At 39.1% G+C, this 24171-nt stretch overlaps 12 protein-coding genes and 1 non-coding gene across 13 annotated transcripts; 5 read left to right on the top strand and 8 right to left on the bottom strand.

Moving 5' to 3' along the window:
* Positions 1-276: 276 nt before the first annotated feature.
* On the top strand, positions 277-2505 carry SLS1 (Sls1p; the record flags this gene model as incomplete). Its single annotated transcript, XM_003646062.1, has 1 exon — positions 277-2505. One exon carries the CDS (start codon positions 277-279, stop codon positions 2503-2505), a length of 2229 nt encoding a protein of 742 aa, XP_003646110.1.
* Positions 2506-2639: 134 nt separating this feature from the next.
* Positions 2640-3278, bottom strand: CWC15 (U2-type spliceosomal complex subunit CWC15; the record flags this gene model as incomplete). Its single annotated transcript, XM_003646063.1, has 1 exon — positions 2640-3278. One exon carries the CDS (start codon positions 3276-3278, stop codon positions 2640-2642), a length of 639 nt encoding a protein of 212 aa, XP_003646111.1.
* Positions 3279-3560: 282 nt separating this feature from the next.
* NBP2 (adaptor protein NBP2) lies at positions 3561-4346 on the top strand (the record flags this gene model as incomplete). Its single annotated transcript, XM_003646064.1, has 1 exon — positions 3561-4346. One exon carries the CDS (start codon positions 3561-3563, stop codon positions 4344-4346), a length of 786 nt encoding a protein of 261 aa, XP_003646112.1.
* Positions 4347-4642: 296 nt separating this feature from the next.
* Positions 4643-5791, bottom strand: ACL4 (Acl4p; the record flags this gene model as incomplete). Its single annotated transcript, XM_003646065.1, has 1 exon — positions 4643-5791. The coding sequence occupies one exon, from the start codon at positions 5789-5791 to the stop codon at positions 4643-4645; it is 1149 nt and encodes a 382-aa protein (XP_003646113.1).
* A 160-nt stretch (positions 5792-5951) lies between these two features.
* On the bottom strand, positions 5952-8525 carry SSY1 (Ssy1p; the record flags this gene model as incomplete). The annotated part of the gene is made up of 1 exon (XM_003646066.1): positions 5952-8525. One exon carries the CDS (start codon positions 8523-8525, stop codon positions 5952-5954), a length of 2574 nt encoding a protein of 857 aa, XP_003646114.1.
* A 311-nt stretch (positions 8526-8836) lies between these two features.
* Positions 8837-11868, bottom strand: NHA1 (Nha1p; the record flags this gene model as incomplete). The annotated part of the gene is made up of 2 exons (XM_003646067.1): positions 8837-11620; positions 11845-11868. 2 exons carry the CDS (start codon positions 11866-11868, stop codon positions 8837-8839), a joined length of 2808 nt encoding a protein of 935 aa, XP_003646115.1.
* Positions 11869-12226: 358 nt separating this feature from the next.
* Positions 12227-16357, bottom strand: SAC3 (Sac3p; the record flags this gene model as incomplete). The annotated part of the gene is made up of 1 exon (XM_003646068.1): positions 12227-16357. The coding sequence occupies one exon, from the start codon at positions 16355-16357 to the stop codon at positions 12227-12229; it is 4131 nt and encodes a 1376-aa protein (XP_003646116.1).
* Positions 16358-16539: 182 nt separating this feature from the next.
* RKM5 (S-adenosylmethionine-dependent methyltransferase) lies at positions 16540-17508 on the bottom strand (the record flags this gene model as incomplete). Its single annotated transcript, XM_003646069.1, has 1 exon — positions 16540-17508. The coding sequence occupies one exon, from the start codon at positions 17506-17508 to the stop codon at positions 16540-16542; it is 969 nt and encodes a 322-aa protein (XP_003646117.1).
* Positions 17509-17694: 186 nt separating this feature from the next.
* On the bottom strand, positions 17695-18792 carry HOM2 (aspartate-semialdehyde dehydrogenase; the record flags this gene model as incomplete). The annotated part of the gene is made up of 1 exon (XM_003646070.1): positions 17695-18792. One exon carries the CDS (start codon positions 18790-18792, stop codon positions 17695-17697), a length of 1098 nt encoding a protein of 365 aa, XP_003646118.1.
* Positions 18793-19186: 394 nt separating this feature from the next.
* RPA14 (DNA-directed RNA polymerase I subunit RPA14) lies at positions 19187-19708 on the bottom strand (the record flags this gene model as incomplete). The annotated part of the gene is made up of 1 exon (XM_003646071.1): positions 19187-19708. One exon carries the CDS (start codon positions 19706-19708, stop codon positions 19187-19189), a length of 522 nt encoding a protein of 173 aa, XP_003646119.1.
* A 623-nt stretch (positions 19709-20331) lies between these two features.
* CPR1 (peptidylprolyl isomerase CPR1) lies at positions 20332-20820 on the top strand (the record flags this gene model as incomplete). The annotated part of the gene is made up of 1 exon (XM_003646072.1): positions 20332-20820. The coding sequence occupies one exon, from the start codon at positions 20332-20334 to the stop codon at positions 20818-20820; it is 489 nt and encodes a 162-aa protein (XP_003646120.1).
* A 1086-nt stretch (positions 20821-21906) lies between these two features.
* On the top strand, positions 21907-21998 carry Ecym_4237. Its single transcript is given in 2 exon segments — positions 21907-21943; positions 21963-21998. It is a non-coding gene; the product is annotated as a tRNA-Arg (tRNA).
* Positions 21999-22244: 246 nt separating this feature from the next.
* Positions 22245-24056, top strand: RGP1 (Rgp1p; the record flags this gene model as incomplete). Its single annotated transcript, XM_003646073.1, has 1 exon — positions 22245-24056. The coding sequence occupies one exon, from the start codon at positions 22245-22247 to the stop codon at positions 24054-24056; it is 1812 nt and encodes a 603-aa protein (XP_003646121.1).
* Positions 24057-24171: the final 115 nt, after the last annotated feature.

A 24171-nucleotide genomic window follows, 5' to 3' on the forward strand; every position in this document is an offset into this window, starting at 1 on the left:
ACACAGAGGATGATAAAACGTATACAATACCTTCCACGACACACCTAAGGAAATGAGACTCTAAGAATACTTTAATCAGAGATTTACCCTTTGCCTTCACTTCATTATATAGAGGTTGATCTTATTCCTTTTTTCGAAATTTTTTCTGTTAACATTTAGTGAAAAATTTCCCTTGCCTTCTCCATCTTGAACCTAAGAACAGTGTAGTAATAGTAACTATTATATTCAACATAAACTGTGATATATATGTAGTTATATCCAAGTGGATATCAAACGATGTTAAAGCAGAATAAGGCTTATGGGAAGTTATGGCAGAGTATGAACTCTCTTATACGTGTGAACCACTCGCAGACTGCACTACGATATCATTCAAGCAACGGCTCTATATGTAAAACTGATGTGGAACAGATCCAAGAGGCTACTCCTGAACATAAAAACCCTATAGGTCACTATCCAGAAAATGAGATCAATACTGTACAATCAGAACCATACATAAAACCAAATAGTGGCCAAAAACTGCAGCCAGAAAATGATCACTTTCTAGTTTTGGATCCGCAACAAACGGGTATTTTAAAGAAAAGAAGCATACCTACGTATTTCAAACAAAACCAACAAAAGAGACTGAGCATATTGCAAGGTATGGAAATTAATCCGAGCTTTTCTGCTAAAGGTTCGAATGCGAAGAAGAACAGTGCAACCGCTAAAAAATTCTCCTCTGACGACCTCTTACGAGCAATTGAACATCAAAGGAAGAATTTATTAGAATTTGAAAGTTTAGTTTCCAATGATCAACTACAGAAGGCCATTCATGATATGAAACCGATAAGTTCTGCATTAAAGATGTCACAAAAGAGATACGAACAATTAAAGAACTCGTTAGAAATTGCATATACCTTGCCTCAGTTAAAACAGTATTGTAAACGTTATAACAGCTACAAAACTTCGAGGCTTTCGAAGAAAAAGTTGATCCAGAAGATTATGGATGAATTCTGGGAATGCCAGATAGATGAATCAGTTAATGAATTAGATGACTTAATCTTGGAACAAGTGATGGATGTTACACAAAGAGATATGTATTTGTTGTTGCTGACTGATAACGGTAAAATATTGCAGAATTTGGCTCGTATCGGTGCGACTATAGCTGCTGTATTAGCAGAAAATAAGATTATTGTCCGCGGCACAAGACCTATGATTAGATATGTTGAGGTTTCTATTGCTAATATTTTGAATAATATCAGTTCGCAATATGTCTCTATGCAGGATTTTATTGAGGAGCACTCTGAAATTGATAAGAATAAGACTAGCTGCCAGTTCACACCACAACAAATAATAGAATTAGTACAAAAAGAAGGTTCCTCATATTTTGAGGAAGTCTCTGATGAAAATGGCAAGGATATCTTTTTGTTAAGTGCACTAGGAGAAAAGAGGGTTGCAACCTCCAAAAAGCTATTGCTTTGGGCGTTAGATTACAAACCGCAGGTAACTCAAGATGTAATATTTTGTGGTAGTCAGGATAAAAACATGTTATGCTACGCCAAATATCCAGTATCCAATACAGATTGGTTTGATTGGATCTCTAAAAAGGAGAACTGGTTCAGGTTGCAAAGAATTCGTCCTAAGAATCCTGTGGACGCGTCTAGTACGGAACCACGACAACTGGTCCTTTCAGATGACACGGTTAATAAAGTTCACCTATTTTGCATCGAAGAAAAAGCCAATAACGTTTCTCCTATAACCAATAATGCTGCAGAATCAAAATCTGTCAGTGTAACTTTGGGGCAAATCCTCACAAACGAACATGACTCTAAACAGCTATTTCAGGCTCAAATTCCACAAACGAGTACGAAAATCTTAAAACTTCCTCTTTATGATGGATTAGCATCTCCAGACGAGTTGTTTAACGTAGACCAACATCAGTATTTCATCCAGCTAAAGTTTATCCCAGAATTGTCAGCATTGAACTTTAAGCACAATATCCCGCCCTTGGAGTTGTGGTTTGCATTGAACGACGAAGACGGTGTTGAAAAGGACAGTATCCGCTGTATCAATCACTTAGAAGAGAGATCTATGATATTACAGGCTCCGGAACTATATCACGATTTTAAAATTACCATGGATCATGTCTCTGAAATGGTGCCATTAGAAAGAGAAGAAAAAATGAACTGGATTGAAGAACACCAACCTGGGTTGAAAGAATATTTGGACAAAATGAGATTAGATCTGAATTCAAAATATCAATCCAGAAACCAAGTACTTCCTGAGGAACTTTCATTAAATATAAAATTAGAGAACGGTGAAAACACATATGCTAAATACAGGTACTTGACCATGAACTATCGCAGAGTCCTGAACTTAAAGTACATGGATAAACATTTGGTCCAATTTTCCAATGTGAACGGAGGAAATCTTGGTGGAACGTTTTCTCAGATAGAATTCATAGGAGGAGAATTATTAGACTACCACAAATTTAGCTCCTTTATCAAGGATGTTACTAGGTTTCACTAAACCCTTTTTATTTTATTTTAATGATTTCACCCACATACATGTAAATAAAACCAAAAAATCTCAATGCTCAGTGTTTTCATACTTTCCATTAGTTAATGCTGAAAGAGCCAATGTATACTGTAATTAAACCTTGTTTATTTTGCCATCCGCTTTAAAAAGTCCTGGTGATATTCGCTTTGAATTAGATCATTGGTATATTTGTCCGAAGAGATTGAATTCGAAAGATTCTTCCTTTCCGACTTGGGCTTCTTTCGCCTACCAAAAACAGCATCAGACCTCCAACCCTCAGAAGAAGACCCTGCCACATTTGGACCGTGGCCCTCCAAATCATTACCGGAATCAGCAGCTGCCTCCAACGATTTATCCTCCTCTAATTGCTGCGCCTTCACCTTCTCCATCATCTTCTCACTGCGCAATCTTTCTAACTCCTGCAACAAAAGGCCCTCCTCATCTGACTCCTCTCCGTAACTGCTACCCACATCTCCACCCCCATCACCATCACCGACTTCCAACGCAGAATGCTCTTCTCCAACATCAGAACACGCCCTCCCGCCACTTTTGCTCGTAGCTTCAGACACCGTAAATACTTTATCTACCGATGAGTCTGCTTCATTGCCACGCTTATGCCGGCCACTCTTACCCCGTCTACGTTTCAACTTTGTGTGCCCAGGCAGTAGCCTAGCATGCTCTAGTTTGGTTGGTACATATTGAGAATTACCATGTGATCTACTCCCACTCCTGGCTTCCAATTGGGGCCTATGTGAAGTGGTCATTACTAATACACGTCTGAGTATTACCCAAAGCCCCGCTATACCACTTTCTTGACACTATTTATAAGAATCACTAGGCTTTGTTAACTCCTTACCGTGAAAGGTACAGGAGAAAGGCCCCATGCTAATTTTTCTCCTTTACAGGTAAAGTAAATAGAAAGCCACCTTTGTTGCTCTCTAACTAACAAAATAGAATGAGAAGCCAAAGGGGGCATTGAATAAGCGTTCAGAGATCCATTGGATAGGAGTAAGGCTGATTTTGTAAGGTTAGAAGAACTTCAAACAATGGCAAAACGAGAGGAGATCAATATTGATCATGTTACCAGTGCCTCAAGTGATGAAGATTACACTAATACGGTTGGTTACATTTCTATAAAAGACTATGCTTATGATGAATCCAATCCTCTACATTACGGGTACTTTGAAGAGATAAATATGGGAAACAATGATGATTCAGATTTTAATAATGAATATGACGAAAGCCAACGCGAACACTTTCATAACCAGTATTATGGTTACAATAGAGGAGATAATAGGAACAGTAGTGTAAATAACAGACATGAAGATGGTAATATCAGCGAGACGGCAGACAAGCGGCAGAGTATAGTGTTACCCAATGAGTATGTTGTAGATAAGAAGGTGGTTGCTCTTTATGATTTTGTTCCCGAAAATGATAATGAATTGGAGTTGAAGGAGGGTGATGTTATATATATCAGTTATAAACATGGCCAGGGGTGGTTGGTTGCGGAGAATATTGATGGGACACGGACAGGGTTGGTTCCTGAAGAATACGTATCAATATGGAAAGGTGATGAGCTGCCTAAGGGGGGGGACGAATCGTCGAGCCGGTCAGAGGAAGAACAAGCGAGACCATTTTACTTAACGCAAATGATAACACAAAATATGAAAGTAGCAGCGTCGAAGAAAGCGTCCACTGACACGTCTAATGATGATGAATGGGAAGACATTGATGGCGAACAGGAGTACTCTGGGCCAAAGGAAGGAAAATGTGATACAAGGCGTGATATAGATATTGTAGAGAAGTCTATGCATGATAAATTATCATTATAGAATAGATGATCGTATTTGAGAAAACCTCTTACGGAAACCCTAGCCGTTGCGTTATATATTGAAATCAAAAGTAGAAGAATGTTCAATTTTGTCTGTTTTTTTAGTACTGGTTGACACTATTGAGTAGGAGTTATATAAAGTTGCTTACATAGTTAATCCAAATTGACTTGTATTTGTTTTATTAACTTACAATCTTGTTAATGTCATGGGTATATATTATACAATGGAATTGATCAACTTCAGACAATTGGGAAATACTCCTTTTTAAAACTAGCGTAGAGGTAACTTTGTTAGAGTTAGTCTGAAAGAGCATCTAATTCTACATCATCTTGAGCACTAACTTCTTCCCCACGTTTTAATTTAATAAGTTCTGCTGTATCTATAGGTCCTCCTAATTCCTGCAGGATGGACTGAGTCCCTATAACTAACTCTTGTGCAATCTCATCATCTGGATCGGAGTTTTCACCCAGCCTGAGGGCAAAACTTAGAGCTACACGAGCTTCTTGAATTGGTTCTTGAATAATCTCAGATGAAAAGTCTAAAGGTAACCCTTGAATATGTTGATTAAGCTCATATATGTTATTGGGGTTTATAGTCACACCAGGATTTTGTAGTTCAAAGAATGAAGTTTTTGCAATCAAATAATTCGTAAACCCCTCCAAATAATAACCCTCCATATTATCTTCATCAATCTCTTTTACGGCCCCTAAAATTTGTAACGAAGTGTTGTACAAACCCATTTCAATGCACATTTTTGAGAGCGCCAAAAAGGGCTGAATTAATTCTATATATTCAGCATAACTTCTTGGATTTGCATTATCAACTTCACATCTCATGTCCCTTTCCAAATTTTCCTTCTTCAGCCTGAAGAATTCCCAAGATTTTTCGAATGCTTCTACAGCTTCTTCAAATCGTTGTTGAGAAATCCTTATAGAACCTAACATAGACCATGTTTCTGGAGATTTGGCGTCAGAAATTTTGATGGCTTTTGAGATTAATTCCTCACATTGGGACTCGGCATCAGGTTCCATGCATAAATCAGTCAACCATATTTCAATCATTGCTAAAATACCGCCAACAACTTTATCAATTTGTTCTTGTTTTAGTAACTCACCAGAAGAACCTGTGAGGTTTTCTATACCTTGCATCAGGATTTTAATTCCATCGGTGCTTCCCACAATTTGTCCTAAAGTGAAGAATTTCTCACTTCCAGTAATTTCACCTTTTGGATCTAGCTCGCATGCCTTTACCAGTAGCGGATATGCCTGATCTAATTGCCCATTTTCCAAATATGCATCTGCATAAACCTGAAATAATTGAACGTTTTCTGAATTATCAGTTTTTAATGATTTCTCAAAGGGCTTCAAGATCTTAAGGGCCTCCTTTGAGTCATTAACAGACAGTGCACTTATTGCAAGTTTGATAGCTCCATCTAAGTCAACCATGGTACAAAACAGTTCGGGTATACTAAAGATAGTTACAGAAAAGTTTGTTTTATTTTACATTTAAGAAGTATATAGATGCATCTCATGCATAGCAGCTCATCGCAGAATTTTTTTTCCAATTATAATAACGTGTCACATGACAATTAATTCTAGTTACACTTTAGAACCACCATGTAACCAGATTCCGTAACTTTTCTCCAATACTACCAGAATATTGCCTATGCTCATCCCAAATCATTCTATCCATTTCACGTCTCCCTGTATCCATATCTAACTGGTCTAAACGTTGAATTTTTGATGTGCCAAATGTTTTGTAGCTAGCGTAACACGCTATGAATAAGATTAAACCACCATATGACGACACAAAAGACCTGGTTGACCAAAACCCATCGATGAAGTTAGTAAAACCCATAAAAAAGACGACTAAAGTTGAGCCTATAAGCCCGTAGAGTGATAAATAGGGTTGGAATGGAGACTTATACGGGAAATTTGGATCGTCTCTAGAAATAATATCTGGTCTTCTTTTCAACGCAAAATAAAACCTCAAAAATGATACATTCAAACCACACCAGATGATCGCGATCGTAGCACTGGCTAAGTTTGAAAGCGTCTGGAAGTTTCTATAACAAGCCTCATTTACAGCTAAGTATGCTATAACGCCAAAAGCGCTAGAAAACAAAACAGCCACCCATGGCACTCCATAATGGTTGCATGTTTGAAATATTCTTGGGGCCTTCTCTTGGGTAGCCATCGAATACAAGGTTCTACTTGAAGCGAATAGCGATGAACATGCTGCACTCACTCCAAAGAAAATTAGAATGCCATTGAATGCTGATGCAAATGTGCAAAGACCGAAACTTTGCAATGCTATGACCCACGGACTTTTGTTTCCGTTGTTGCTGGCACCTAAATTATAAATCTTATCACCTGTACAAGTATTCTCTATCTGCCACTGGATGTCCTCGCTACTCATATTAACAGGATTATGAGTAGGGGGGAAATATCTTAGTAATCTGGAGTCACCACTATAAATGTTTAGCCCCGCAAAAAGAATAGCAAGTATATAAATTGGTATTATTTGGGCAAACGTACGTTTGGTAGCGGCAGGCAAAGTCCTTCTAGGATTGATTGCTTCACCACTAGCAACAAACGCCATTTCAACGCCACTGAAAGAAAATGTGGATATTAGTACCACCAACACCACGGACAAAACATTTCCCTTTATACCATGAATACCATTTAGACTTCCTTGTCCTGTGTCCATTAAGTCAAACGTTGGACGAAATAGTCCATAGGTAAGTCCAGGTGGTGATTTGGAACTATCCCAAAACCTAAATCCAACTCTTGTATTGCGACCTCCCAAATTTAGCACAAACATGGCAAACATCATGATAATTGTAATTAGTAGTTTGAAAAGAGTAGATGTATAAATTATCTCACCAAAGAACCGCACATCCAATAGGTTTACTGCCGTTACGTATATCCAGAAAACAGTAACAAATATTAGTGTGGATTTCACGGTAGTAGTCCAATCTGGTGAATAGTAGCTTATCATAAAAATGCTAGCAACAATTTGGCTAGGTAATGCAATAGTAAAAGATATCCAATAAGACCACCCCAAGGCAAAACCAAAGGCATCCTCTACAAACCTAGAAGCGAGACCAGAAAAGCCGGAAGATATAGGAATTAAGGTTGAAAGTTCGGTAAACGATAGCATAGTTGCTAGACAAATGCTTCCACAAATAGAAAACCCGATTAAAGTTCCCAAAGGTCCTGCCACACTGAATGCCTTACCAGAAGTTAAATAAAGCCCTACTCCCAACGAAGCACCAATGGCAATCATCTGAAGATGGCGTGCTGTCAATTTCCTTTGAACGTGATACTTTTGGGATCTTTTCATAGACATGCTAATTTGCTGATTCGTAGACGACTTAAATTTGTTATAACTACTTGTAAGTACATTGCTGGAAGTGGTTATTAAAAATGGATCCCACTTTTCCTTAAGCATTCTCTTCGAGCTGTTATTATAGTTATATTCGTTTCTCTCCCATCGTATATTTTTATCTAAATCAATTATATGTGTCTCATTCGAATTTGTATCATCTTCCTTTGAACTACTGTACACCGAAATGTTTTGTATTCCTTTATTCTTATTCTCTCGAAGGATTTTACATATCTTTCCCCATTTCCCAGGTTTTTTAATATCAATTTGTTCATGACCACCAACAAATATGTCATTTAAATCATCATTGTTTAGTATCTTAATGGGCCTACTACTCATTTCATCAAGGAGTTTGTTCATCCTATCTCTTAGTGCATACTCATTTTCAACTTTACGATCGTAAGTTTTAAAATAAACTTCACTACCCTCATCTGTAGGCGTTTCAGCCCCTTCAGAAACACCCTGCTTAGTTTTGAATCTATTACTTAAATAAAATCGGTCGCTTTTCAAGCGATCTTTTAATTGACTATACCCTTCCTTAAGCTCTTCATGAATTATAGATTTTAAAATATTACTTTCTGTTGAATTTCGAGGGCTCCCACTGTTCTGTGCCTGACGTGAAGAAGGAATACTATGGTCCGCATTATTCAGTATTTTGTTGTCAGCTCCTCCAGATACACGTTCAAAATTTCCTCCCCCCATTTCACTCCCTATGGATCTTCGAGAAGATGAATTTGGGAAGTTATCATAATTATTCCTCTCTGGAAATAGACCACGGAGAGGACTGGTCATTCCAATTTCATTTATTGCTAAGAATCACAGGTGCAATACAGCCTTCTCCAATAAATAAACCTTATTAAATCTCAGTAGCTCTCACGAAGCTGTATTATATACTTAAACACACCTAGTCATGGGTTATAAACATTTACGTAGATGCTATAGAGGTGGTAGAGATGCCAGAAACAGGACAGTCCGCAACACAGAAATGATTATAAATTACATCACGTGATTACGGGAATCATCTCTGGAAGAAGCCACTTCTTGCAACTATTAGAAGTGAAGCTGGGAAATGTAGTACTGACAATCAAACTCTTGGAGAATTACTATTTATGGAAAGGTAGGCCTAAAGCAGTTCTGGTTTTTGAAGTTGATGTATTAGTGTTAACATTTCTGTTGTCATTATTTGGGTTACCACCGGCTATACTTTGCAGAACAGCATGCGGAACATCTTCTTCATCATCATCATCTCTTGGGGCCGAATACTCCCCCAAAGCTGTTAATCTTCTAACACGTTCAATTGCAGTTTCTTCTTCTTCATTTACTCCTTTATGTACTACATCATTCGCCGTATAATCATAGCCGTCAGAAAGTTCAGAAAATTCTTCGTCATCATCTTCAAAGGGTGCATCTGAATGTACCGAAGGAACTGGGGTTAATTTACGCGGTTGGATATGTTTCTGTGGATTTTCAGCTACGTTTTGAACATCTTCAGTTGCAGGAAGGGATCGGACCGAGGAATTAGATGATCTACCTAGACCAACTGCAGAAAGCGCCTTGGAGACAACACTTGAACTTCTTTTCTTAACAGAAGTTGAAGATTTACCTGAATCGTGCCTGTTGATTTTATAACGCCTCAAGACTTCCCCATCTTCATTTTCAATGATCAAGGTGTCATTAACTTTATACGCATGGTATTTAGCACCACGTTCGTCCTGAATTAAGGTTGACTTTTTCAAGAATAAAGGGGAAACCACCTTTCTCAAAGAGTGCCTCTTCTCCGCCGGAAGATCGGAACGGGAACTGCCCCCGCTACCATCCTCTAGATCCTTACCAGGTCTGCATACCATTGTTTGAGCCACGATCTCTCCTTGCTTATTTTCAAGGATGAGATTATTCCCTTCTTGATATGCAATAGTGGGATGCTGGTCATCATTATAATCTGGGCTGCTCTCTGCTAGTTTCTCCTCATAAGCATTGGAAGAACTACCACTAACCGAAGGAAATTGGATGCGTTCGTCATTAGAAGTATTGGCAGGAGTATTCTTGTAATTACTCCTGTCATCCATTCCGATACTATGCCGAAAATCACTGGGAGTACTATTCGAGTTATAATTCAAAGACTGTTGACTAGAGTGGTAGGCATCATCTTTTGAATCTTGTTCATTTTGATATTCGTCTTCTAGATCTTTTTCTTCGTAGTCCAATTTATCTTCCCTACTTAGAGCAAATGCGGCCGCTTTTGCTTGTCTTTCACGTACCATCCTTTCTTCTTTTAGCGCGACACTATCAATGGGCTCAAAATCACTACGCTTTGAAGCAGTTCTAAACATCTCCTTTGCTTTGCTCTTTCTGCTTAGCTTCTTTTGTCTTCTCTTCATTCCACCTACAGGCTTGACCGGAATACCACTTGTTTCAACTGTACCAGCCCTCGTTAGAACCTCCGGAGGAGCTAATGTATCAATCCGATGTAATGAAAATGAACGACCTGATTTATCCAAGCCAGGTAATCTCTGCATCCAGGAAGAACTACGATTATTTCCATTAGTTGTGTGGGTAGTAAAAGATTTAGTCAAAGTAATGGTGTTCAAATGACGACCTAAAGTAATGACTGCAACAGAGGAGCCATGAACGATGATCGAAGTCACAATTAAGAAACAAACGATAGGCCAGACACATGCTATTAACTGCCAATGTGTTGTTCCATGTGCTGGTAGCTCTCTTAATGGAGTTTCTTCCCCAGTTGCATGCGCTTCCAACTCTGCCCTAGCCAATATTGCGGCAAAAATTGCCCCAACACCAATTGGACCAAAGTGACCGACAAAAAGTGCTTCACGCCACGACTTAATATCAGGGATCATGCTCTTGAATACCAAAACTGCTGGAATTCTACGCAATGTAATGACGACAACAGCAAGAATCATCAACCGCCAAATATGCGTGCCAATACTAGGATCATTAAACTTTTGCCATGGTATGATGGCACCGAAATAGACAAAATACGCCAAATTTAATAGCAAATCTATAACAGTTGAAACCTTACTCTCTTCGGTCTTTTTCGCAAACCAACCATCCCAAGCAAACGCTGCACCAGCGGCAAACGATACTAGTAGGTCGTCAACACCTAAAATGGAACCGAAACCTGCGCACATCATGGCTAGAACCACATAGAACGCTAAAAAGGACTCACGATCTATTATTCGTTTTTCTTCTGCATACCTAATCGCTCTCCTCCCTGTATAGCCTATCACAATGCCTAAAATGCAACCAAATATGCATTCATAAAGTATAGTAATACATAACCAATCTTTCATAATTTCACGACTATTACCTGGATAGATTACTAAATTTAATGATAAATAAATAAACGGAAATGCCATACCATCATTACAGCCCGACTCAGCCGATAATAAATTCCTTAAATGCCCAGGCACTCTTTCTGCAAATTTACCAGACACAACTGACTGTGCTAAAATAGGGTCAGTTGCAGTAATACATGCGGAAATTAACAAACTAGATGAAAAATCTAAACCCGGGATTAGTATCCAGACAAACAAACCAATAATTAGCCAACCTGTAGTCATAACTGGAACTAATAACATTGTTACGGACATCCAATGCTTTAACATATATTTCTTCGGTAACTCGACCGCGACAGCAAAGATCTGCAAACATAAAACGATGCGCGAGATCTCTAGAGTTATCGAATCAGTATTCCCCCATGCTATAGGATCAAACCAGTCCAAACAATGAGGACCCACAATTAAACCAAAAATAACCGCTACAGTCGACTCACCAATATACAGTCTTTCCTTAACGAAAAGCGAAACCAACGAAAAGATACATGAAAATACACCAACGCATGCATATGCCACATGGGCTTTTGATACCTATTTTAGTAAACCATAGTTAGTAGCTGAATCCAAACATCTTAATTCTAATACATCTCGAAAGCTGAACCATCATTTGCAATTTAAACTATTCACACATGCTAAATTCGGTATCCAAAAAGCCTATCCGTAAAACCACAAGATGGATCATTTCTCAGATTTTTGATTTTTCCTTTGTATATCAGCAGATAAAGAAGAATCGAGTAAAAATAAACTTAACATACATCTAGGTGTTCCCATACAACCATCTTCGAGGCATGTGTTAAATAATATATCTACTTTTAGACTGCACTATTCCTATCAATCAAACTGTGTGTACCTGACGAAGACGACCTTCTAAACTCTGTGTCCGACAGGAACATTAATAATTTTTGATATTGGAAGCTTAAAGTCAGGGTAACTAAATGGGCAGGTTTCGGCATTATTTAGTGAAAGGTTCTGATATTGATAAGACGATATGTAATTGGCAGATAGATTGCATAATTTTGGAATGACTAAGGTGGAATGCGAGTTAGATGTATATTGTAGAAATCTTTATCTGCTTCGTGGTTATTCTATTTACAATAAGTAGCCCGAATATTTGGGAGTTTGTCAAAATAAAAGAAATTACTTCTTCAGCTTGCTCTTAACACTTGCTATTAGGTCCTTCAATTCTAGCACACTGTCCGGTACTTGTTCCCTGTTATCAGGAGATGATTCCTGAGGGGGTTCAGAAGTTTGTGACATGATGCGGAAGCCACATCTTATTATTTTAGGGGCTTCTCGTAAGACCATGGAGCCCGGGGTCACACCAGCGGATTCGCTTTGATTTTTGTTGATGAAGGAATCAGTGCCAACGTTCGGATCGTAATTATTATTAACGTAGTTCTGCCGCTCCTTGGGTGGGGGAGTTTCGAGGACTGTTTGGGTGATGGGTGTCATTAATGGCGGGGCGATGGTGATGTTAGACAGTCCGCTTGTATTAGCAGTTCCAGCAATAGGTATGCTTGTACTGCTACCGCCTAGAATTGCTGCTGACGGCGTTTGAAAGATCAACTTATTGTCACCACTGCTTGGTGATGGAGCAAGTTGACTTGGTGTTCCATAAGTTGGTATTGAAGGTGGAAGATGTTTCACCTTGCCCGCCAGGTGTGAAGAAATGGATGTTAGCGAGGAACCCGGAGATTCAGAAAGAGACCTCCAATGTGGTAAAATTCTCTGAGGGGTCTTAGACCTATTCTTATGGTTTTCAGAGAGCAAAACAGGTAACTTTGTCTTTTTAAGTTTTGGAGATGCATTAATATGGTTCTGTAAGTGAGCATATAAGCTTTTTCTATTTTTGTACGCATCGTGCTTCCGTTTTTCTAATTCAATCATTTTATGCAGTTTCTCATCGAGATCACTCAAAGGCTCTGTTAAGTTCATATGTGAAAATCCACCAGCCCCGGCTAGGTTTCTTCTCATAATTGATCTATTATAGGCACCTCGCTCAGTCAGCTCGAACCTAAAATTTTCCGCAATCTTGACTAACCCTCTTAGTAATATTTCGTCAGGTCTGTCATTGTTCATTTTGCAAAGTTCAATGGATTGTATAATTGTCCCAAACAGTCTTGCAATCGTATTTAATTTCAAGTATTTCGCTATGACGTTATCATCCCAGGGATTCTCGGCTGATACCCAAAATACAATTAAGAGACTAAATCTATAATTCGTGTTTAACGCAATTCCATGGACTAATTCAATCAACTTTTCACCATCCTGTTTCATTTTCATTTCTAAGTCAAAAATATCGGAATCTGTAACCCCGGTATTAAACACAAGTAATTGAAGTGTGCTAAATTTGCTTGGATTATAATCGTTACTCAATTTTATAACAGATAGCTTCACCGCACGATTTGATGAGACAAATGAGGTACGGTCATTTAATGAGAATTTGCTTAATAACCAAGACCCTGAAATAGAATTCCAATTTTTTGAATAGACATATAAGCCAACACTGTCTTGTTTATGGTCTGCATTTGATGCTAGATCAGAATGTGCAATAAGTTCTTCTGAAACTGAGATGCGGTTGCAATACTCCTCTTTCAAGTCGATAGGAAGCCATAAAGCTGAATTCCTACGGACCGGAGTGCTAAAATGATTTGTTTCTGTCGCAACGGGGGTATATACCCAAGCTTTTGGGGTCTTCATAAAAGACGAATTCGCTTGGATAATTGAAGTTGATGAGTTATGGGAATCCGAAGTCCGCGGTCTTTTTAAGAATGGAATTCCCAACTGTTTACCAACTTGTTGTAATTCTTCTTTATGTTTGAGTCTGGACTCGCGCTCAAGCTTACTGCTTTGATATTTGGTAAACCATTTCTTGAAGACTTTTCTTAATACATGGCGTTCGTAAAACAAATCTGATTTTGATTCTGCATATATGAAATATAACGTTTCATGAATAAATGCATTAAATAAAGCTTCGGATAAAGTTTTTATTTGCAAACGCTTCTGCTCTTTCCTGCGAAATTCGTCTTTAATTAGAGAAGACAACTTGGTACCAACAACGTCTCCTATCAAAGCGTCTGAGAGCTGTTTTACCACATATTCATTTCTGATTTCTTTTTGCTCTTTCAGCTGTTCCAGTTCTTCAAATATTACATGTTCAGTTTCATCCGAATTTCTATTTGAAGCTAAGTTTTTATCCTCAGTGTTCTGCTCATGTTTTTCCTGATATTGTTCTTGAGCGGATGGTCTAGTTTTATTTGTTTTTATTGTTTCCTCTAAACTTTTTTGAGGTGTATGATTGTCGGCACTAAATGGAAAGGAGGCCGTAAATGGTTGTATACCCGTAAAAGGTGTATTAGAACTTCGACCCTCATGTGGAACTGTTGATGAATCCAAAGGGTTCGAGGTGAAATGTTCCAGTCTTTCAGATCCATCATTTGCATTCTGCATCAATTGAAACGTATGTCTAGTTGGCTGTGGGTCAGATACATGTTGTTCGTCTATGCCTGGTAATGGCAATAGCGATGATGATGCTAATTGAGAACCAGCAACAATGTCCTCAGTTTTGGCCTCACTAGATACCTGGATTGGTTCCGGTGTAACCTCTATTTTCACTGCTTTAGTTAAAAGTGCATTGCTGTTTTCAGATAGAATACCTACATTTGGCTTTCCAGAGTTTATCAAAGTAACTAGTGATACACTTTTTAATTTCTCCTCCACAGATGTAAGGTAACTTTGTTTCAAAGGTTTAGTTTCGGGAATTAAATGCGAATGGTGTTTTAAGGACTTCAATGAAACACCAGAGTCATCCGTATCTATTGAATAGTAACGACAAAAGCTTAGAAGTTCATCCACATTATTGAAGAGCAAACTTTCGATGAAGTAGTTAAACGGGATGTTCTTCTGTCTTTTAGAGATTGTCAAAGATAAAGCCTTCATAGCAGAGAACCTAACTTCATTCACGTAAACTTCTAAAAATGAACACATTAAAAAGGGCACTTGTCCAGATTTAATCAACTGAAAAAACCTAAGGTATAGGTTAAGGCTATTTTCTGTTTTAATGTGACCTCTCTCCATGTAAGAAGTGTTGGAAATTACCCTTCTAAAACATATAGCAAGCTGAACCAAATCGTTATGAAAAATTTCAGACGGTAAGCCTTGAATCACTCTATCATATTCTGGATCTCGAATCTTACTTAGTAAAGCATAAGCTCTGAATTCCGCCTCGTTCGGACAGCTTCCTCCTTGCTGCCTGACTTCTTCATATATCTCTGAGAGCGTGATCAGTGCTTTATGCAATTGCTCCAATTCCTGTTGACGAATATACTCCACGTCAGCTTTGACCATAACATGGAGAATAAGCAAATGAATTCGTACAATTCTCTCGTTGCAATCGACAGCCTCAGGCCCGCAATAGTTCTGGTATGTAAAATCCTGTCTGATTGACCTCATCCTGTCCCACAAAAAACTCTCGCACTCAGGTAAATGTTGGATAATATTCTCAACTATATAATCCAAAGTCTTCACCAAAACATGTGGAGGTCTCACATCAGAGGGCAAAGGAGGAACGGCTGCAGCCGCAGGCCTTGAAAATACCTTTAGAGCTTTGACCCTTGAAATCTTCTTATCGTCAGGATGCTCTTTCTCATACCTCACAACATTATTTTCGACGCTTCTTCTTGCTCGTTCAAATATAGGACACATATCCGGACATGTGCCCTGAAAAACTATTGCATCATTTAAATCCTTAGCAGAATCCGCCCTATCAACAAGACCTTTCTGCTCCATAATTTTCCTCTCTACGTCTCTTATCTTCTTTAATGTTTCCCAAAGCTCTGAAACGTCTGAGATTGCATTCTCAAGACTCAGCATCTTCTTCTGATTAGCTACATCCCAAGCATCCGGCGTAAATGACTTACTATGTAGTATTGGTGCTTGGTGCAGTAGATATCGAGGCAATTCTCGGTTTTTGTGCCTTGTGTTGCTCTGGAATCCCATACTTCCAGGATCTGCCCCATTCAATAAAGGCCCTATCTTACAATCATCTTCTTGCGATATTTTCGGAATGATTAGCCTTTTATGTTTCGTAACGTATAGATGTTCACCTTGTTTTTGTGATTGTGAATCTACATGCTGTTCCCTGTTATCATCACCGTTGTTTACCTTCAGTCTATTTTGAGTCCTGTTCTTAATGTTTCTTCCCGTATTCTTGAACGATTTCTTTTTAAAAGCATTGGCTAGCGGATTCAGGGAACCAACTGATGCCATTATCCTGAACTCCTCTCTTTGTCTACACCAACTATTACTTTTGTATTTATCTTGTGTCCACTTTACTCTCTAACATCCGTTATTCTAACTGTATTTACTTTCTGCTTTTTTGTATAATAAATTTTTCGCCTGCTTCATCTTCTTAAGATGACGATCATGTTGTAATTAACAACCAATAAAGATTACAATGTTATATAATATGCGGCGAATCTCGAGTTGAGAAGCTGGTCTAGTTCTATGTGATAGCATTTAAGCTGGTGTTCAGTGAGTGACTGCTCTAAAAAGGACTGTAGAACGTCCTGTGCTCTTAATTGAACTACAACGAGGGCCGCAGCCGTTACACCGTTTTCGTGGACATACCACTGTAGCAGTCTTTTCAAGGTTTGGAGAAATGGGCTGATCAAGAATTCATTGTAGATAACGTCTAATGCCACGATGTAGACTTGAGAGGTGTTTTTCGGCGGGGCTAGAAAAGGATTGACGGTGGTTTGCGGCTTACAGAAGGTTTCCCAGTCCAAGTTTAGGACCTCAATGTTACAGGCGGAAGAAGAAGTCTTTTTAGTCCTGGATATGGTAGGCAATGTATTAGAATTTACGCTACGTTTTTGCACCTCGTTGATATTTTCTTGAAGGTTTTCCTGCAGCTTTTTCAGAATTGCTTTCTGATCTGTGGCAACATATTTGTCTACATAGTTGGCCATGACAATTGCCATAATACCAGATATACCAGCGCCCAGCTCTACAATGCAACTTATATGATCGCCAGAACTAAACATTGCAGGGAGTAGTATTTCGTTTCGGTGGCAATCCTCAAGTAGAGGGACATTTCCGCCTTTCCTTAGTTGAGCTGCGTCATCATTATATAGCAGACATTTGAGAAAGTAAGGTGTACTCGACCATAGTACATAACCTGTAGTAGAATTATTGTTCACATTGTTAGAGTTCAAGGACGTTAGTGATTGAGATACACTTAGATTGAATGTGTCCGCTTTGGTATCATCAACTGGGCTTATATCCACCTCAAGGTTGATAGATCGTCTAGATTGTATTCCTAAATCCTGATCGAGTCGGTCTGCATTATGCTGTAATTCCATGTATCGCTCGAAAACATGCTCATATACACTAGTCTTGTGCAAGGTTCTTAAGCGCATACCATTCACTACTCTCGTGGTATCAACTATATTACTGTAACAAATTGAATTGGATAATTGTATAGATAAGATGTAGAGGAAAACAATTTTTTCTTAAAGCATATGAGAACTAGATTTTTATTACATTTCGAAATCACTTAATAGTATATGTATATACAATGAACACATAGATCAATCAGTTGCCGATCAAATCAAATTTTTAACTACGAGTAACTCGGCAATCAATATACCAGCGCCAGCAGCACCAATAACTGTGTTGTGCGATAACACAACCATCTTAAAGTCTAAGACGGAGTCCTCTCTGATTCTGCCAACTGACACGCCATAGCCTTGGTCCCTGTTCCTATCTAATCTTGGCTGAGGCCTATCATTCTGCTCGAGAACATGGATTGTTTGCTTTGGCGCAGAGTGACAACCTAACTTAGAAGCTTCGCACACATATTCTTTTAGACATTGTTTGACTTGCTCAACTGATGGTGCTGGTCTATTCTTGAATTTTAATGAAATACATTCGGTATGACCATCAGACACAGCAACTCTGTTACACTGTGCAGAAACCTTCATCTCATCGTCAGTCAATAACACAACAGACTTTTTGTCTTCACTCAAAGGCGCTAAAATCTTTTTGGTTTCCCATTCAATCTTATCCTCTTCACCTCCAATGTATGGAATAATATTGTCCAGTATATCGATACCTGGGACACCTGGAGAGAAGCCAGCGCCAGATATAGCTTGTAGCGTAGTTGTAGTTAAAGCCTCGATAGGACCAAATTTCTCAATTAACGGTTTTAGAGGAGCAACAAGGCCAGCAGTGGAGCAGTTAGAAATGCACACAATAAATCCTGGTTTTGACTTTCCTGCAGCCTTCAAGCTACTTAACTTATTTGCAACAATATCTAAATGCTCTGGATTAACAATTGGAACGACAAGGGGGACATCTGGTTCCCTCCTGTAATTCTTAGCATTGGAAATAACTGGCAAGCCTGCGTCAGCAAAGGCTTTTTCTATCGGACCAGCATATTCAGCATCCAAACCAGAGAATACAACATCACAATCACCGAATGCTTCTGGGCTACATTCTGAAACAGTGATATCCTTTGCAAACTCAGGTATCAATTCCGTCTGCTTCCAGTTAACTGCATCCACAAATTTCTTTCCTGCAGACCTCGAAGATGCTCCCAAGACTTTTAATTCAAAGTCAACATGGTCAGCCAACAGTAAGATAAATCTTTGTCCAACAGAACCAGTAGCACCCAAGACACCAGCAACTTTCTTAGAACTCATTTCTCAATTCGTATGCGATGTTACTTGTGTGATCAAAAGATACGCATAAATGCAAAATCTGTTTCAACAATTCTTCTCACTGCGAACAGAAATTGCAACTTATTTCAGCTATGAGTAATCTCCATAGCGCTTTTCCAAGGTTGAAAGAAAAAAAAATTACACTACATATGATGGTGACATAGGTAAAACATTAACCCCCTGACACGTCTATTAACCCCCCCCCCCCCACCTCGTTAGCTACAGTTTCTGTATTACTTTTCATATGCTATTTTTTATTTCTTGCTATTATGTAGTCTATAACTAATATACAAAAGCATTCTTCCGATATCTGAATCCCTGATCATAATTCCATGTATAAGCAGTCGAGGGCATCAAGATATGCATCTTAAAACGTCTAATTCCTTACTTTCTTTGCAACAGATCCCACACTGTCATCCTCATCTGCACTATTCTCATCAGCAAGTGTAGAACTCAGCGCCGAATGCTCATCTATAGGATCAGGACTCATCGTGGTTGTAGCCGTTCCTCGATCCTCATCCTCAAACTTTCTCTTAGTGCCACCCGTCAAACTCTTGGTCACTAGCCTCTTAGGATATTCATCCTCCCCCTGTTCAGTACCCTCCAAAATCGCAGGCGGTAAGCCCTTTAAATCCCTCTCAATCCGTTTCAACTGAGGCAGCACACTAGACAAACTCGTATCAACCGTAATATCCCCAGAAATACCTCCAGACCTTACCGCAACATCATTCGCCTCAGAATTCAGCATGAAACTATGCGTACTCTCCTTCGATTCTATGAAATCAGACAGAAATTTCAACGCCTCTGACTTGCTGAAATGCTCAGGCTTTCCGACCGCATGAATAGCAACCGGATGGTTCAAAGAGTTAACCGCAGGCCTTCTGTTACCCTTGAGCATCTTCAACACGCACCTAACTATCCTTGCTAACCACCAAAATTACGCTTGTACGGTCCATCTCATCGCTCATCTCATTCACACTTTTCACCACCCAATAAATATAATACCACTGGAGAACATCCATCTCGAGGGAAATTTTCACATCGTTACGAACGAACACACGTACACCACCAGAATTCCTGTGTCTGAGTTACCCTCCCCACATGTCCACAACGTTGCTATACGGCTACCCTGCATCCGGAAGCTGAGGGCCAGAGCTAGCCCTAACATACTTCACCTCAGACCCTCACATTGCCATGGAAACCGTGTGTAAGACCCTGCTCCCTGCCCCCACCCCTTGCCCCCTCGCCACGCCATCAGCAATGCAAGAATGTAGCCCGCGTCCATACCAATTTGCTTCAACCACGGTAGACGCAGTATGGATTACATAATACGGATTCGCCAGGGTTACGTATATCCGGGTAACATTTTGCAAAAAACCTGGACGCCGGATCGCCCCCCCTCTTGATCGTTCTGGCGGTATATATATAATTGTATTTTCGCCACCCAATAAGTTCTGTAAAGTTATTCTCTCACATACATGATAGTTGCGTTATCTGGTGACTAAGTAATTATCGATCAAAATGTCTAAAGTGTTCTTCGATGTCGAAGTTGATGGCCAACCATTGGGTAGAATTGTGTTCCAGTTGTACAACGATGTGACTCCAAAAACGGCAGAAAATTTCAGAGCCCTCTGTACTGGTGAGAAGGGGTTCGGTTATACTGGATGCCCATTCCACAGAGTGATCCCAGACTTCATGTTGCAAGGTGGTGATTTCACCCACGGTACTGGTGTTGGTGGCAAGTCGATCTACGGCGGGAAATTCCCAGATGAGAATTTTGTCAAGAAGCACGACAAGCCAGGTTTGTTGTCTATGGCGAACGCTGGTCCAAACACCAACGGTTCTCAATTTTTCATCACCACTGTGCCATGTCCATGGTTGAACAACAAGCACGTGGTGTTCGGTGAAGTGACCGAGGGTATGGATGTTGTTAAGAAGATTGAGTCTTTGGGTTCTTCTTCCGGTGCAACCGGGGCTCGGATCATAATTGGGAAGTCTGGTGAGCTATAATCTTGTTATTATGGTTTACTGAATACGGACTCAATGCTTTTTCTTTTTCTGTATGCGTACGTGTATGTGAATTTGATATGTATGTTCAGTTTCTTTAATATCATATACGCTTATGTTGTATGCCAGTTGATACAGGCTTATGCTCTTGGTTTTGGCAGCTGTACGTCATTGCGGATTAACCACAAACTCTGGCTGGGATGCTTTTGCATCTGCCGGTGGGTTGGTTATACGATGCACATCATACAGATCAATTACTATTTTAGAACATAATTAACGCTTTGGGTAACAAGTGCGATTGTTGCCAAGCGAACCTAATCTCCGATATGTCAATGGTAGCTAAAGAAACGTTTCGAAGAAGGTATCAAACACCATCTTGCGATGAACTAATATATTTCTTGGATATACACACATATTTTCTACCCCATTTTTTTTAATTCGTCTTCCTTGCAGACGCTGCCAGGTTTTTTATTGCAACAAAAGACCTTTGAAACATCAACAGAATTAAAAAGTCGTAACTATATTTTTACAACATACTTGGTGTACCAACACATGCTATTGCACGTCATTAATGCTACACGGCCAAGTCAATAGTGGTATATCGAAGCCAACTTTGTTCCGTATAAACCTAATTTTGCTTCGACACCGTAGCTGGCAGATTCTCCGACTATATTGCCCTACACCACCAACTCTGGCAACCACTGACTATACTCAATAGTGTTTCTGATGTACCACGTGCTTATGTGAAGACACCGTCTACCTTCAATATGTAATCAACTTGTGCGATCTAATTGGACCTCCTTACTTTATAAATCACCTATTCTCGTTTTAAGATCTATCCTGATAAATTAGGAGATGCTATTGTAATATTGTAACTATTTTAGTATTAATAGTATTACCATATACTGATAGAAGTATTATTAGAGGTAATATATTTAAAGTATTACCTAAATTCTTATTCTTATTCTTACCTCTGAAATGATTATACAGATAGCCCATGTTCCTATACTAGTAGTTTTTCGGTCTTTGGCAAAAAGGTGGGTCTCCTTCTTATATCGGAGTTTGACACGCTTTTCTGAGGTTTCCTTATTCCTCGTGGCCCAATGGTCACGGCGTCTGGCTACGATTTCTCAGTCACTTCTGAAACCAGAAGATTCCAGGTTCGAGTCCTGGCGGGGAAGGTTTCCGTTTTTGTTTTTTCAAACACATTGTGATCACGTGACTGCACATTTCGCGAAAATGGTTCATTCTTTCCCTCCACTATAGTAACACGAGTGCTAGTTAGTGTGGGTGGTAGTAGTCCTTTTGAGAGAAGAATATTCCAATTATACAATGGCGAACGGTCAGAGATTTGGTGTATATATAGTCCAAGTATAGGTTTAACTTAGTGGGTTATTCCCCGTAGAAATTCTTTTGTGATAAGAAGAATGCATTTGCATAAAATTGATACAGTGTTGGTTAAAGATAATGTACGGTTAGATGTTTTGTATGAGTCGAACCCGTTTGCCATGGGTGAGGCAATATCACTGATAATCAGGCTTAGACACTTGGGTTCAGCGAAGGCCGATCGTCAATCGATGGAGAAACTGCAGGAATTGGAGGAATTAAGGACTGAGAAACATCAGCAGCAGGGTGAGGATCACACGTCATGGTTTATGAGTAATATTTGGAACAGTTTAAACCAGGAGCAGCGTTTCAAAGACGAAGACCACATAAAATGCATCAATGCATGGGAGAAGCAGAAAGCGTATAACAAACCGGTAGAGTTTTTCTCGTTTTATGTCCAGATATTGGGGTCATTTAAGTATAATGCTAATGTGGTTGATGCAAAGAGGTTTCAACATACGAGCAAACTTGTTGGGGTGGAACCACGGACCTCTGAAGAGAAAACCCGAAGTGAGCGTTCTAACATGGATGAAATAGAAAAGTTTGTAAATACTAATATGAATGGTCTGTCGCATGCTGCAACGCAGATTGATGGGGGGAGAGAGGGTGAGCAGAACCAGATGGATGTTCCGATTCTTGTGATTCCGCAGACTTTGTTGTTTACTGAGCTTACATTAAATCCTGGAGATTTAAAAGTATTTCATTTCAAGTCGGCTAAACTACCATTGTCATTGCCACATTCATACTCCATGAGCAAGAATTTCAACATTTCATATGTTCTTCAAATTGGTGGAATAACGGAAACTACTGTTCCGATGACTACAGTTGCATTTAAATTTCCCTTGAGCATTTGTTCATATATTGATAATAGAGGATGTCAGTATGTTTCCACCTTGGATCAGAGTACTGTTATTCTACCTCCTGGCCATACTAAAGAGATTAGTGAGTCCAAGCGAAGAAGAACAACATCAAGTATAGCTGCTACATTTCCTAAACGCAAAAGCTCTGTTCAATCAGCTGAGGATATAAATGGATATTTGAAACGGCAAAGTGATATCAAGAAAGAGTTCAGGGATTTAATTTCTAATGAAGAAAACGCTGGTGGTGAGTTTGATGAACTGACCGAGAAACTGTTGAAGTTCCAATTTGGTGATAACATTGACAGCGATCATGAAAATGTAGATGACATGTCCAAGCTCCTAGATAACAAGATGCACAGGGCTCTGCGCTCAAATATACAACTATTGAAGAGTAACCTAGCTTCTATGTCGTTGCCCAACATTGAACCAACTGGTGATAGTATTCAATCAGTGTTGAATAATCTGAAGAAGGACTATGTTGTGAATAGAAACGGAGAAATGGTTTGCAAGATAAATTTGTCAAAACTGTTATATTTTAAATCCGAAGACATTGATTTAATAATCGAATTCCCGGGTGAATCTAAACATAAAATTACTGCGGTTACAACAACGCTAGAGATGGTGGAAGTCATAAATCACCGTTTTTTACGTGATAAGTCTCGGACTAAATCTAAGGCAATAACTTACCCATTGTATTCCACTCATTCAATATGCTTTGGTGAATGTGAAAAGGTGCCAATTAAGCTGTTGACGTATCGTTCTCCATCAAACATTCCACTTTGTCAGTTTATTACCAATGTCTTTCAAGTCAAGTTTATGATCTCTTTTAAATTTGTACTTGTTGATGTAGAAAATAGCAGTACATTGGTGGAATTCTATAAGGATAAGCACGGCAAGTTGTTTCGAGCTAAAGACCATCTAGAAGGTGAAGAATTTACTTTCTATGTCCCATTAACCGTACTACCTACAGATAAGCAATTTGGCGGTTGGTAGGTAATATGTGTAAGACACACACTGTAAAGTAATGATGCTTTTAAAAGTTATATAAAACACTGGTTGGTATTAGTAATGCTAAAAATAGTTGTCACATATAACACATAAAAATATG

The sequence above is a fragment of the Eremothecium cymbalariae genome, chromosome 4, assembly GCF_000235365.1.
Source record: "Eremothecium cymbalariae DBVPG#7215 chromosome 4, complete sequence".
Taxonomy (NCBI): Eukaryota; Fungi; Ascomycota; class Saccharomycetes; order Saccharomycetales; family Saccharomycetaceae; genus Eremothecium; species Eremothecium cymbalariae.